This window comes from Papaver somniferum, chromosome 4 (assembly GCF_003573695.1).
Source record: "Papaver somniferum cultivar HN1 chromosome 4, ASM357369v1, whole genome shotgun sequence".
Lineage (NCBI taxonomy): Eukaryota > Viridiplantae > Streptophyta > Magnoliopsida > Ranunculales > Papaveraceae > Papaver > Papaver somniferum.
The window spans coordinates 141,897,574-141,913,645 of NC_039361.1; the positions used below are offsets into that span (position 1 = coordinate 141,897,574).

At 38.3% G+C, this 16,072-nt stretch overlaps 1 protein-coding gene across 1 annotated transcript; it reads left to right on the plus strand.

Annotated features, from left to right (window-relative positions):
• Nucleotides 1-5,540: 5,540 nt before the first annotated feature.
• On the plus strand, nt 5,541-9,313 carry LOC113271411 (zinc finger CCCH domain-containing protein 17-like). Its single transcript, XM_026521262.1, has 3 exons — nt 5,541-5,729; nt 5,901-6,011; nt 7,293-9,313. The coding sequence occupies exons 1-3, from the start codon at nt 5,664-5,666 to the stop codon at nt 8,070-8,072; spliced, it is 957 nt and encodes a 318-aa protein (XP_026377047.1). The 5' UTR covers nt 5,541-5,663; the 3' UTR covers nt 8,073-9,313.
• Nucleotides 9,314-16,072: the final 6,759 nt, after the last annotated feature.

The window sequence follows — 16,072 nt, forward strand, 5'->3', positions numbered from 1 at the left end:
AGTGTTGGTGGCGGATCTGATGTACTGGTGGGAAAAACAAAAATAAGAGGAGGCGGTGTTGTTGATGGAAAATCTGTAGATGGAGAAGAAGAAGGTGATGATGGTGTTAATGGAGGAGAAGGAGGTGATGATGGTGTTAATGGAGGAGACGGAGGTTCTGTCGGTGGTGGATCTGGACACATCGGTTGGTTTGATGGTGGCGGAGCTACTGTTGGTGATAGATCTGAATAGAAATAGAAGAAAAAGAGACAAAGGTTTCGTGGAGGAGACGAAGGTGTTTCTGCTGGTGGTGACGGAGGTGTTGTTGGTGGTGGTGACGGAGGTGTTGCGATGATGTTCATGGAGAGATATTTGTTGCTGCTGGTGTTAACGGTGGTGGGGAGACGAAGACCGCATAAATAGAAAAAAGAAAGGAGAGAAGAAGAAGAAGAAGACAAGGTAAAAAGGTTATGTTTGGCTTTTTTTAAAGTAATAAAAACTAAATTTTCACATTATTATTTGACCCGGATTTTCTGTGTCACTTTTTAATTAAATGGTTTTCATTTATTAAAAATAATATGGCTGGATTTTTTGTACCACATGTTTGGTCACCTTGGTTTTATTTGACTAGTTTTGTTATTTTTTTGTTAACATAACTAGTCATAAAACACCAAGGTGACCATATATTGTAGACAAAATCTCCAACCATATGTTGAGAGTTATAAGAACTCCGTTTTCACCAAAAGTGATACAAAAACCCCAAATATTTTAAATTAGGTAACTTAGATCCATTTTATTTTTAAAATATACCTAATCTACCCTCACATTTTGCTGCTTCTTTGTATACGAGACTCATCTCCTCTTCTTTTTTATCGTCACATCCTCCTCTTATTTCATTTATTTTCTCCACCGCCTCGTCTTATCCGACCACTACCATTAGGAGAACCTCTTCTTCTTCGTTCCGCACCACCACCAAATCGACGACCATTTCCTGGTCCTCCGTCAACACCATCTCCCCCCCACCCCCCACCCCCCCACCCCCACCACCACCAAGAGCACCAACACCTCATCCTTATCTTCTTTTAAGTTGTAAATTTACAGTGAAAACTTAGGGTTTATTTTTTCCTCCGTCAACACCATCACACTGTAGAACTTAGGATTTCAAATCACTTGAAATAGAAGAAGAAAAAAAGGAATTGGATGGCAGTAAAATAACAAGAAATCAACAAATTCTTTTAATTTTTGGTGCCGATCTTTTCGTCCATTGATTCACTTCTTCAATAGTGGTTGTACGACCACAAACCAAGAATTTTCTACTTGATTTCATACGAGTTGTTGTTGAATTATAATTTTATAAGAGTTTCTGTTGAATCTATTTGATTTTTTATTTTCAAATTGAGATAAAATTTTCACTTATGTTGAATCTATCATTGGGTTTATATTTTTATGATGGTTTGGACCCGATTTTGGCTTTTGGGTTGAATTGATTTTATATTCCAACGAATTTTAGATTTGAATTTGAAGTCATGATTGTTTCAGTTTGATTGATTTATTATGTTTAATGATAATTTTGGATCAAGCACTTACAGGAGATGATGTTTGATATAAATGCTTGCGACAACTTTTCGAGAAATAAACTGTATTTCCCATGGATCATCCGAAGAGAATATCCAACGATTATTAAAGAGACTAATCTCCCCATACTGTTTTGTATAGAAATCGGGAAGAGTATAATGAAATCTCACGAGTAAGGAGCGTATAATATTTGTTGAGCTATGTCAAGGTATATTTACTCTCTTTGACTCATTTTTTTTGTGTCACGGTCTGTGGTTAGCGCAATGGCGGTGGTGTTTTTAAGTGTTTGTAAGATGGTTCATGTAATGGTTGTTGGTCTAATTAGGTTCCAGACTTCATTCTGCCATAGCTTATGTGGGTGTTAAATTGCAATCTCATTTTGGTGAAGCCGATTTTGGTTTCATCTCATTTTGTTATATTTTTTTTTGAATTTTTATCGGTGAAACCAACGTTGTTGGTGATAAATAATTTTCTATTTGAAACGAGTTTGGTTTCATCTGAATTTACTTTTAAGCGAGAATGTTATTGGCCTGGGATGGAAATATATACACCACCACAATAGTTCTTAGAAAAACTTTTGAGTCCACAAAGTGAATTTGTGTGAAATATTTTTGAGTTTGTTGTTGTCTGTTGGTATCTATCACAATGCAGTATCTAGATGAGTTGATAACCTGTTGTAATGTATCTCCGCTATCGGTTTCAGTTTCAGCTTCACCTCCAGCAACTGCAGAGTATTGAAATGAAAGGCATATAGCTCCACCACCTGTTTCTGGTGCTGATCGTCAAGTTTATTTGAGCACCAACACCAAATGGTTCAACTACTTGATCAATAGTATTACGCTCCGACACCACCTATAACAAGCGGTTTATAATATCCTACCGCAGCAATCACGACAACAAGTGCATCCGAGAATCGTGGTATTGGAAGATGGGAGTTATGCACAAGTGTGGTTGGTATATATGATATTTCTTTGGAGACAATCGGAGTATTAAATCTATGTTGGTAATATGGTATGTTCGGTTGCAACCAGGTTTGTTTCACTGACTTTTATCATCGAAACCAATGTTTGTTGGAGACAAATACGTTTTGGTTAAATATGGTTATGGTTTTAACTGACTATGTAATTGATAGTTTTATAGTTGTCTAATGAGTCCACCATTTTTTTCTAAGAATCTAAATAACGAGCAGTCTATGACAGGTATGTATAATTGAATCATGCCTTTCACAATTTTGGTTTCACTTTGTTGGGTCCACCATTTTATCATCATTTTGTCTAATGAATCTAAATAACGAGTAGTCTACGACAGGTATGCCTTACATTGGTTCAAGTGAATATCTTGTCATCACATGGTAAAGATTTCAGATTACGTTTGTACTTACTACACTATAATGCTCTTATCTTTCCTATTATATGAAGGTTTGATGTGGATATTCCTGGAGGAGCTGTCTTCAAGGCGAGTAGTTTTACAGAAACAGGTATGAACAATAACACATACATGGTTAGAAGGATCAATGAGTCATTAGAACTCCACATGAATTCCCTAGATTTGAAAAAAAAAAACTCTATTCAACTGATCATAAATCTGTATTCTACTAGGTTGTTGAATATTACAAGAAATATGGAGGTAACTGTCCATCCAAAAGCACTGTAGTTTCAAACTTTCAGTAAACTTCTGAACCTAATTAATTGGTTGATAACCATTGAACACATAACCATCTTGTGCATTTGCCATCAATATGACACAATCGAAGCCTCCCTTCCAATCTATACATACATATTTATGTTTATCTACGTTTCATCCGTTAGTGTTTTCAAAGTTTTGCGAAATAGCATTTAGGCATGCCATATCAATCATGACATTTCAATGATGTCTTTCTATCAATGGACATGTATACTATTTCCTGTAATTTTTCTTGCAGTTGAATAGACATTTTCACGAAACCAATTATCTTTTCATCTTATTTTATGATGGAGCCAAAAATGGTTTCATCTATTTACGATGAAACCAAAATGGGTTTCATCTGATTTTTTGCTAATTTAGAATTTTTTGTTGTCTTTTGCCGAGGCCATTCTGAAAAGGGCACTATTAATCATGAGTCATGGTCTTTTGGGAAGGAGGTTTGTGTTTCTTTTTAATAATGGAAAAAACACCATAATTTTTGTGATCACTTATAGGATATATGTACAATGTGCATGTTTTATCGGAAAATTACGACTAACTTATGTTTCTCCCATTAGTGTGAAGAAGTATGTCGTATGGCTCTGTTGAGGCACTACCGTTTTATACATCACATATATACACTTTTCTATTTATCCCATACAAAGGGTACACCTGTTGCCGCTGGTAATCAGTGGTGGCGATGGGCGGTCATGGTGCACGTGGCGGTGCAGCAGGTGTTGGCGGTGGCTGGTAGTGGTGGTGCAATGGCGCAGTGCTGGTCGGCAGTGGTGCTGGTGGTTGGTGATGGCGGTGGACGGTTGTGGTGCTTGTGGTCGTGCTGGATGGTGGAGGTGGATGGTAATAGTAGTGCAATGACGCATTGCGGCGGATTGTGGTGATGGTGGCGGCGCGGTGGTAGTGGTAGTTGGTCACGGTGGTTGGCAGCGGTGTTGGTCGCGGTGGTTATTGGTGAAATGACAATATGTGGAAAAATGATGAAACCAATTTCGGTTTCATCTAGTTTTGGTGAAACCAACTTTGGTTTCATCATTTTTGCCTAGTTTATTTTGGTTTGGTTTCATCATGGAAGTTGTGTTGGCGAAATGACAATATGTGGAAAAATGATGAAATCTAATTAGGTTTTATCTAGTTTTGGTCATTTTTGCCTAGTTTATTTTGGTTTGGTTTCATCATTGAAGCTGTGTTGGCGAAATGACAATATGTGGAAAAATGATGAAATTAGGTTTCATCTAGTTTTGGTGAAACCAATTTTGGTTTCATCATTTTTTCTGTTTTCTGTTTGGTTTCATCATTTTTTTCTTATTTTGTTGAATATTGATCAATGAAATTCATTTTTTGTGGCGGTGGCGACTGGTTGGTGGTGGTGGTCGGCGATAATGGTGGTGTTGCTGGTGGTGGTGGTTGGCGACAGTGGTGGTCTGTGGTGGTGGTCGGCAGTGGCGCGGTGGTGGTTTTCGGGGATGGAGGTGGTGGCGTTGTGTTGGGTGGTGGTGGCGAGATGGTAGTGGTCGGCAGCGGTGGTTGGCGGCGGCGGTGGTGGTTGCGACGGCGGTGGCGCGGTGGTGGTTGACGATGGCGGTGGCGCGGTGGTGGTTGGGGACGGCGGTGGTGGCGGTGGTGGTGGCGGCGGCGGTGGTTGGCTGCGGCGGTGGTGGCGCGGTGGTGGTTGGCGACGGCGGTGGCGCGGTGGTGGTTGGCGACGACGGTGGTTGGCGGCGGCGGTGGTGGAGGCGGTGCGCGATGGTGGTTGGCGGCGGCGGTGGTGGTTGGTGGCGGTGGAGGTGGTGGCGGTGGAGGTGGTGGCGCGGTGGTGGTTGGCGGCGGTGGAGGAGGTGGCGCGGTGGTGGTTGGCGGCGGTGGAGGTGGTGATGGTGGTGGTCGGTAACGGCGGTGGCGGCGGTTGACAGTGGTTGTTTTTGGCGACGGCGGTGGTCAGTGGTGGCGGCACAGTGGTGGTTCTGCTGGTGGTGTTATTTTGTGGTGGTGATAATATAATGGAAATTAATGGTGGGGTTGATTTTTATTTTTGTTGGGATGATTTAAAATTAAAGGTGGGGTTGTTTTTTATTTTTGTTGGGGTGATTTAAATTAGAAGGCTAACATAGATAATTTATGTTAAATGGAGTTTTTGTGAACAATTTGTTTTGTTGGAGTTTTTGTATATGGATAGTGACACCTTTCCGGTTATAACTCGCGGCCCGTTTTGTTAAATGCACATAGCACATGTCCAGCTATGATTTGACGGACATTTTCACCTCAATAAACAGCCCACAAAAAAATTTATCCAAGCCCGAACCGTCACTAGTTTTGTTTCTCTTTCTGTAAAATGTAGAATGTTCTTCTTCTCTCCGCCATGACCGCAACTTCAGGCTCCGGACTCCTCTAGTTTTGAAAGAGAAATAATCATACCATCGTCATTTTCTCAAATGGATATAAAGAAAGGGAATACCGACTGTGTTTATTTCTTAGCATCGCCTCTCACCTGCAAAAAGGTTTGTATCTTTCTTTAACATTTCCTTTGGTTTCTCTTAGGGTTTCCCGAAATTGTAAACCCTGTGGTTTAGGGTTTCTTGTTTGATTTTGAATGGTTTTCTAGGTTTGTTATTACATTTTTACTCTATTTTTATTTTATTAATATTGAGAATGATTGTGAATCTATGTAGGGGATGGAGTGTGAGTTTCGGCATAGTGAGGTAGCGAGGCTTAATCCGAGGGATTGTTATTACTGGTTGGCTGGAAATTGCTTAAATCCCACCTGTTCTTTTCGACATCCAGTAAGATTTTCATTTTTTTTTCACTACAAATATCTTTTAAATTACTGTTGATTTGTGACATTTTCATCAGATTGTAATTGACATTTGCGTATGGTCTGAAGAAGGTAGTAGGATTATCTTGGTTTGTATTGTTCATGGTAGTGTACTGTTGGTTTTTGGATATTAGTGTATAGTTTAATCTGTCATAAGGTTAGGAAAATAGTAGCACTATGAATGTTGGCATTATTTGGGTAGGTCTGAGTTTTCTTTTTGCATATCTGACATCCATGTGCCTATAGCTTAGCTGGTGTTTATCTTTTGTAGAAGTCACTTTATATATATGCAGAAATTTCTGATTTCATGAAACTGGTATTTAGGTTGAAGTTAGGTTGAATAGGAATTTAGTGGACGAGTTTTTGAAACTGGTATTTAGGTTGAAGTTAGAGTTGGAGGAGTTTGGTCAAGATGAATGTGTAATAATTTGATGATTCCTGTGGATTTCTGGTTTCTTAAATGGAGTTCTTTGCATTTATAACATTTATGTCAGCAGGACTTAAACAAATGTATACGTCTGTTTTTCCATGTCTGGGTGCTTGAAGGCAGATGCTTCATAATGTTGGGAACTTTTGTCTTTCAATTTTGACCATGTTTATCATACTATGTCCATATTTTATCAGTTCAAACTTCAATTTGTGTTTTTCAGTTTCCGTTGTATATTCATATGCACATGGGCTCAATTTGTGTTTTTCAGTTTCCATTGTATATTCATATGCACATGGGCTCAATATGTGTTTTTCAGTTTCCGTTGTATATTCATATGCACATGGGCATAGGTTCCTCTGTAAGAGCTAGTTTATAGAAATGTGGAAATTTCTGAATCGTTGAAGGATTTGGAGGCCAAGTTTTTTAAATTGGTGTTTAGGTTGTATCTGGAGTAGGAGTTTGGTTAAAGATGATTGGGGAAATTATCTGATGATTTCTGTGGAATTTTTGAGTTTGTAAATATAGCTGTTTTCTTTCATAGATAAGAAGACTGAAGGGAACATTGTCTCTTTAAATGAATGTAATATTCTGTTTATTTCATCTCTGGGTTTGAATGCTTGGAACTGTCTTTTAGTCTCGATCTTTTTTATTTTATTTATCAGTCAACATGTCTATGTTATTATTATATTTATCAATATTCAGTCCGCTAATGCACCCTTTTGACATGCCCATGTGTTATTGATTTCCATGACATGTTTAACACTGTTTGTTCCTCTAGGGAGTGCGTAATGCCATCTAATCCTCTTGTTACTGTTGCAGCCTTTAGAACGACCTGAGACAACGTCCGAGCCTGCTACTGTGCCACAACAGTCATCCTTGCCTGCTACTGTGCCACAGCAATCATCCTTGCCTGCTACTGTGCCACAACATTCATCCGTGCTTGTTAACAAAGTCAGTGTGCCGTGTTATTTCTACTTTAACGGGTTTTGTAACAAGGGTGATAAATGCACTTTCATGCATGGTCCAAACGATGTTTCAGCTACTCGCAAAGTACCGAAGAAAACTCCAGTAGTTAACATCCATCCTCCAGAAACTAAGATGTATACAGAAAGTATTAAAGTACAACCTGCAATTGAAGCTCCATCTAATCCAGTTAGATGTATTACATCAAAATCAGCTGTGAAGGTGCAGTTTCGACCTCAAGAAGTTGCCCCACAACCAGTTAAAAGTAAAGTATTGGAGCGAAGCCTGTCTCTACAGGCATCATTGCCAGGTAATGAAGAGGAACCTATCAAGTCCGATACCCCATGTTCAGCAGAAGATGTTAGTGAACAAAGTCCTAGCCCTGAACAAAAAAGCTCAGAGGAGCAAGTTGAGGAGGAACACATTGAACGAGAAGAGTGGTGGGAGTCATCCCCAGGTTTGGATGTACTGGTGGACAATGGGCTGGGGGAGTACGAGGATGACCATGAGTATGTACCAGTACACGATAGAGAAGCTGTCAGACTCCATGACCATATACTTCAGCGCGAGTACAAGGATTCAGTTGGATATGATCCTATGGAGTACACAGGAGGAGAAGTTATGTATGTATGTTAGTGGAATACCTGACGTGTATGTTGACTTGGATGAAGAAAAGATGTTTGATTATTCTTGTGGTGCCTCCAAGCATTTGATGGACAGGGATTTGGATCGTGTACCATATGGAATGAGAAAAATCTTGCCTAGGATAGTGGAAGTTAAGGGCAGAAATGACATGGATCTTCGGGATGAACTAAGGAGACGTAAGAGGCTTGAAGGTTATCAACCGTACCGCAATCCTAGAAGGTATGGCCCAACTAGTCTGGAAATAAAAAGCAAAGAGCACCCTAGACTGCATAGCATGAGTCATAGGACGGTTGGGTATGGTAGTCAAGACTGTGACATAAGTGGTGTCGACAGAAGAAGCTTACTGAGCCTGTCAGAAACTCGTCGAAATAACTCAAGGCAACATGAGAATGAAAACCGGCGCAGACCACATCTTATTCCATCTGAGGCTTCCCCCAAGGTCCCTATTAATAGGAAAAAGAGAGGCCGACCTGATACTACTACTCCCGACTTGTTTACAGGGCCAAAGAGCTTAGCACAGATTAAAGAGGAGAAAATGAAACCTATGGAGGCTGGAAGAGGAAAGAGGTTTGGGAGCAAAAGGCATCGAGTCACTAAAACAAGGTCATTGGTGGGGGACTTTGAAGGGCCAAAACCCCTAAATGAGATACTCAAGGAGAAAAAGATGTTGGGTTCGGTAAATGACAGTAGTAATAATCCAAGGTCAAAGCAAGAAACTAATCATCACGATGGTGATGAGAGAAGGGATGAGGAATTTGTTGAGAAAAATTGGATCGGATCGGTGATTGACGAAGATGAAGAAGATGGTTATGAAGATTATTACGACGGCGATGATGGTGGATTCGAGGAGAAGTTGGCTAACATATACTCTTGAGCAGCAGGTTGTGCAGGTGCTGCTGCAACAAACTCATTTACACTTGGAAGATGATTTTTAACTGATAATAGATGATCGAAAGACTTTTTTTTGGAAGGAATGCTGGGAGTTGTTTGTTGGGGTTTGACGATTGATTGACTTTACTATCATGCTGTATAGGGGAAGATCTTATGATGGTGAGCCGATGAGTTTCTGGAATTTGCTGTTTTTCACTCTTGCGGTGTTCTTTCTATTATTGTTAAAATTTCTCATTAATCGCCACATTACAAAATTTAGAATAGAAAAATGTCTTTCAATAGCTATGTACGTGGAAGCTCTGACATTCCCAATTTTCTCTCTAACAAGGAGTAATTCTAGAGTCTGATCTTATGCACTCTCGAACGAGTATGCACTTGGCATTTTAAACTTCATGACTGATTTGATTTTGAGAGTTTAGTAAGGCCGGTTCCTATGGGTGTGGCAAATCAATAGATTTGCCAGTTTTGCACCCACTATGGAGCTGGCAAACAAGCAAACTGGTCTGGCTAAGTGGCAAATTTGCCACTTAGCCAGGCCAGGTCAAGTTTCCACCGAGCGGTCGAGACTCGACCGCTCGGTGTAGAGAAAACCGTTAGGTGTAGTTTCAATCGCCAGCGGTCTAGACTCGACCGTTCATATCATCTCATCTAACGGTCACAATTTCATCCTCCTATAAATACAATATCAAAATTCATTTCAACTCACACCATTTCTTCAATCTCCATTCTTTCACTCCACAAATCCAATATGTCAGTTCGAGTTCGAGCTCGCAAATTTAGCATAGCTGAAGATGAATCCATTTGCAGGCATTATGTTTTTGTTATGCAAGATATAGCCAATGATGGACAACATCAACATCAAGAGATTGTATGGAGTCCCATATTTCATAGATTTCAAGAAGAAACATTGAACCTCAATAATCGAAATGCAAATGGATTGTGTCATCGCTTCGGAATAATCAACAATGATGTGAAGTTGTTTGTTGCTGCACTTACTGAAGGCTATCTAAACCGACAAAATGGACAAAACACATTTGATGTGGAGCAAATGTGTCGGCTTGAACGGCGCAACAGAGTGGGAAAATATTTTCAGTTTGATGGTTGTTATCTTATCTTGAGGGTGTTGCCCAAATATGATCAGTTTAGATTAGCTGCCCAAATATGATGCATCTATCATTTGTATCAAATTTTAATTTTAAGATATTATTAAATATAAAACTAGTGCATCTTTCATTAAAAGTTTAGAATTTTAATTTACATTAGTGCCTCTTTCATTCATCTAGATAACGACATAATTTACAATAAAGACTTTAAAAGTAAAAATTTGGGACGATGTTCTTTATCTTGTTTATCTTCTTCATTTCACCAAACTTCCAATCAATGCGCTCAAGAACGGAGTCTCCTTTGTTTATCTTCTTCCGTGCCTTCAAATTTTCCTTCCCTTGAACTTTTCTTGGTTGGAGGTTTGATTTGGTTAATATCCAAAACTTGTAGACTTCTTTGGTTTTTATCTATTTCTTTATAACCTTCACATGTCTTATTAAGGGCGGCTTCAAGCACCACTCCAGAAAAATCAAGTTGGGATTCAAACTTTGCCATTTTGAAAGATAAGATAGATAAAGATAGAATTTTTTGTGTAAAAAATTTGGTATAATTTTTGTGTGATTTTTTGTCATTTTTATAGCGGTGGAGAAAGAGTCGTTGGAGGTTTGAAATAAATCGAACGGTTGAGACTACACTGCTAGCGGTGTAGACTCGACCGTTAGCGTGTAGTCTCAACCGTTCGGTGGAGACTCGATCACTAATATTTTCTACCATAGTAGCGCGGCCAGTTTTCCAGGCCAGCTGACATGGCAAATGGATGGGTTAGCCACCCCATAGGAACCGGCCTAAGAAAGGTCGATTCTGAACGTGGGAATGGGTAATGGGTCATCCGTTAATCTAAACGTGGTAATGGGTCATCCGTTAATCTAAACGTGGTAATGGGTAATGAGTCATTCGTTAATAACCGACCAACCAAATTTTTTTCTTTTGGGCGTAAAAATGAAATGCCATGACACGAAGAAGAACATTACATAGGATATGCCGAATGTTGTCCTGGTATCATGTCAGAACAAACTCTATTATGAGCTTTGGACAACAAACCGATATTACTACTACCTTCAGAGATTACTGCTAGTAAAATTTTTTTTCAAGAGTTGAAAACTGTAGATTTCCTTGCCTCCACTGTTAGCTTGACGGTTACAAAATTGCTAGATTTATGGATGCATTTATCCCAAAAAGTGTGTAAAATATCACTCTTTACATGAGTGTAATTTTACACTAACAGCATGCTCGGTGACTCGTATAAAATAGAGTCATGTGGGCCCCACCACCGGGGGACTTGTAACGTGTCCCGGTCTGTATCATTTTCAAGATATCTATCACTTCTATAAATAAACAAAAACTCTATATGAACTGCCCAATTGAAATCCCTAAAAATACCCTCTCACATCTTTTATATTGTGAGGCCTAAAAGTAGCCCACGCTAACTCCAAAAAGTGCGGGTTCCATATTCATGTGAGAGGACGGTTTTCGTATGATTTATTTTAGGCGGTTCATATAGAACAACGAACAACTGATAAATAAAACAAACATATTCGCAAAAAACGGTTGGTTATAATATGATGATGACGACGATGATGATATTACTTGGTGTATATAGCATTAGTGGGTGGGAGGTGGGATATAGCAGATACTAAAACAAAAGTTAGTTTTTTAGGGGCCGGATCTGTGGCTTAAGTTTTTTGACTTAATTTTTTAATAGTTGATATAATCTCAATAGACTGTTCATTAAATAAGCCATGCTTAACCAAATTTGTTGGCATCGTTCAGCTTAAGCCGAATCGAGAATTGACTAACTCAGTATCTTTTCATTCTCACTAATATATCGCGGTACAGTTTGATCTGCAATTCTTATGGTAAGTAATCATTAAAAAATCTTACGACATAGCTGGTATTGCCATGGATGAAATTTGGAATCATCTAATTAAGAAATATACTTTCGATAACTCTTTGATATGCTTGTGAAGTGTGGTGCAATCAAAGGTGCAGTAGAGAAGGAAATGTCGAGAACTGAACATGCTTTATCCATCAAAGCTATGTCTTGATTTTTAGTCTACAAGTCAAGTCTTGGACTAGGTTAGTAGTTGGTAGTTGAGTATCAAACATCACCCTCGAAGACTGAAGATCGACAAAGACATTTGAAGAACTTTATCAATCAGGTATGTAAAGACTGAACCATTCTATCTTATAAAACTATTTCATATGACTTCTAGTAGATTTACAAAGAATAAATTTCAAGTCACGCTTGTCTTGTTTAATATCTAGAAATATGATTCAAATATAGATGTTTAAAGGTGCTTAAAAATATTAGTTTGAAATATTTATTGTTCAAGAATTAATTTGTGGATTAATTGAAAATTGCCCATGTAAATGATTTTATCATTTGGGAATGTTTCAAACATCAATGAGAGAAATTCAGAACTTCTGATATTTTGGTTCAGGGTAGGTGGCGAACCAGTTTGCAAACCGTAAGTTCAAAATGGGAGGCTTCACGAACCACGGTGATCTGAAATTTTCATGTTGGTGTAAAAGGCTAACAGTTGGCGAACCCGGTTCACGAAATGTGTCCATCTGAGTTTTCAAGTCGAATAGAGTTGGCGAACCCGGCACGAACCGTAGCACCTTGACTCGTGAACTTGGCTTACGGTTCACGAACCGTTTCACCAACGGTCCCAGTAGAATTTAGCAGATACTCAAAGACTTATTTTTTTAAATATGTTTATCATTGCTATGACTCTTTTAAATACCTCTAGGACATCATTGATCACTAGAACACTTGTGTATGTGTATCATGATTAAATCCTTAAGTGTTTAAATGAACATCAAATTGCTTATAGTTCATAAGGCATATTTGCCAAAAAGAACAGTCATTATCCACGGTTCCTTAATTTTACCTCTGTGTATGTTCTTCTATGTACTGTCAAGACAAACTTCTCACATGTTTACTTGAAACCTTAATTAGAGTTTCATCCAAACAAATAAAGTGTTTGTTTTATTCTCAAGTTATCATAGCATGAATTCTAAGATACTCCTGGTCTTTGAAAACTATAAATGGATATGCCCTTTCAACTGGGAAAATCAATCCCAGAAACTTTGTGTCCTAGTTGATTCTAGAATCGTCCTCTATATACCTAGGTTCTCTTTGAGAAACATAATTAAGTTTACGATTAAAATACATCGCTTTGGGGATTCGTGAATCCAGGTACGACTACCTTTATCTTGATAGTTCGTGTATCCTGATCTTGTTCTGTTATCGAGGGTTTTCATAATCTCTTTCAGGAAAGATAGATAATAATCACAAAGTTCATTTCGTCTCAAACTTTTTGATTCCTCAAGATAGATATCTGAAAATTGATCTTAAGTGATCTTTTGAAGATTGTTCTTGAGAAATGGTTAAGAATCTAGTCTGCTCTTCGGGAGTTTTCAGTTCCGGATTTGTGAGGTTTTTTTGATTTTTCTATTGTAAATAGATTTCCGCACCTTGATTTTTTATCTAAAGGAAATAAAATAGGCTTATTTATTAGAGAAATATTGGTATCGCAAGTCTTCACTTCAACTGAAGCAACTATTAGGATGTAAAGGACGCCAACTAAGGGAATAAAATGCGTAGAGCCTTGCGAGGTTCAAGAGACGTAAGGAGCGCGACTGTAACTGATGCGACTGTAACCAAATCACTTGGAGGGTAGATTTGGTCTCAACTACATTCCAGTCCGAAGTCTGATAGTAGACTAGTGTCTGTAGCGGCTTCATACACTTTGGATCAAACCTGAACGAGATCCCGGGATTTTTCTGCAGTTGTGGTTTCCTCGTTAAAAGAAATTCTGGTATCTTATGATTTTCCTTTTCCGAAGTATATTGTTTATCTTTATAATTGGATTTACGCAAGTTGTACGTATTCAATCTAAGTAGATACATCCATGTTACTGATGTGATTTCAAGTTGTTGTAGTAGTAATAGGTTCGCTGAGACTTGTGAAAGCAAAGATTTTAGATTTAATGAAATTTAAAAACAAACAAAACTTAATTCAAGATTATTAGGAATAACCAAGACACTGATTCCACTATCACACATGAATAAATTATGGCAAATAATCCAAAATTCTAATTATTTTTTAAGTTCCTTATTTCTTAATTCACAATTAATCAAACATATTCTCAAATATTAATTGTATTCCCCAAGCATAGACTATCAATTGATTAAACAAAATATAATCTATCAAATTGAATCACGAGTAATTAAGAAAATTATGTAAACATTTAAAAACTCTGCAAGAGTAGTGATTGAGTGAATTATAATTAAAAATTAAAGAAAATGAAATAGTTACCCATTATTCATGCGTGAATAACTTCCTCATTGCCTTGGTTGTGGGAGAATTAGCTCATCATCATGTTGGAAACACACTCAAAATTCATTTTTATTGCTCAAGGGGTGTTTACAAAGATGAAATGGAGAAAAAGCTATTAAAAACCGGGTTTGCAACAGTTATAAGTGTTACAAACTGAAAAGAACGATAAAAAAATACTGTCGCTGATTCTCGACCCTCGCCTGTGTGTCGTTTCCACTGTTGAAAAACGACTGTCTTGGATGGTCTGTTCTTCGCGTTCTTCAGATGAGCAGCAGCCGAAAAATACTTCTGGAACTTGATTTTCTCGACTCTGTGATGCTCTATAATCTCCCCAAACTCTCCGTATGGATTATCCATCCAATTTTAGCTAACTCCAAAGCCCATACCATCCCTGTCTATCTGAACTGAGCCCATCCAACAAACATCAGCCATTGAATCTCATGAAATCACGTCCAAAAGGTTAATCCTGCTTCTGCCAGTTGCATGCAATGCTTTCCCCCCAAAACTGATATTTTGAAATGAAGAAGAAGGTGCCCCTTAACTAAATCCATGGGTGCCGAATAACCACTGGGGTGTAAACAGTGGAGAAGGTGCCCCTTAGTAATTGAGATGCCCCTTATCCAAAACTGGGATCCATTTAGCAATTGCCCTCCGAGGGTCCAAATTGCACTTTTTGAGCAACTTTTTCCGCACAAGTGTATTTCTCCAAAAACACCTACACAAACATAAATACACCATAATAAGTACAAAATCAAGCACTAGCAATAGAGACACTGAGGACAATTCAGACACGAAAACGTGTTTATCAAATACCCCCAAACCTATTATTTGCTAGTCCTCGAGCAAAACTAATAAAAATAAAAGCCTAACTCACTAGGTGGACCTAGTGACCGAGATATAGTCTCGGGAGGGTTTACCAGAGGTGTACCCACAAAACCATGACTTCTAATTGGTCACAAGTATCCAAAGAGCTATGAGGACATACAGATTCTCAACATATCTCCAAGTAACTAAAATGCCAGAGAAATTAAAGGTGCCAGCTCTAAAGCTGAACAAAGAATAGGGGAGACACATCCGCAATACTGCTAGATAAAGAGATATCCGCTACACAACTAGATAAACATTGTAAGATGCGTCCGCTTTACAGCTGGATAAGATTAAGAGAGAGATAAAAATGAGAGGGACATCTGCTACACAGCTGGACTAATTACATGTGATGAGTTGAACCAGTGCTAGAAAGATCTTGTGCCAGATGGAAATCGGACTAACAAAGCAACCAATATGCATCTCTCCTCGACTCTCTCATAGTGCTCAGTAGAAACAACGTTTTCTTCGGTCTTCAATTGTTGATGATAAACTCTCGAACTTCGTAGAACCTTGACAATTAATTCTTCTCTTCGATTTCTTGCTTGAAACTTCCTTATAGAATTCTACTTCCCTATGGATTTACCAAACAAAATTTAAATGTACTTTTTTTATTTTTGGAAACAAAAATAACAAGACAACAATTTACATGGCCATTAGAGAAGGACTTTAGAACTTGGATCTTCACAACTTGTAATGTCTTGGTATCATGAACTTCAAAAACGTATATCGTTTGGTTTTCTTTGCTCTTGTAACTCAATCTTCAACTTTGATTTTTTGAATTATT

What these genes read in the sequence shown, in the direction of transcription:
- LOC113271411 (XM_026521262.1), top strand. Translation starts at nt 5,664, where the DNA reads ATGGATATAAAGAAAGGGAATACCGACTGTGTTTATTTCTTAGCATCG. An exon ending in CGCCTCTCACCTGCAAAAAG is followed by an intron (nt 5,730 to 5,900) that starts GTTTGTATCTTT and finishes GAATCTATGTAG; the next exon opens with GGGATGGAGTGTGAGTTTCG. An exon ending in CCTGTTCTTTTCGACATCCA is followed by an intron (nt 6,012 to 7,292) that starts GTAAGATTTTCA and finishes TTACTGTTGCAG; the next exon opens with CCTTTAGAACGACCTGAGAC.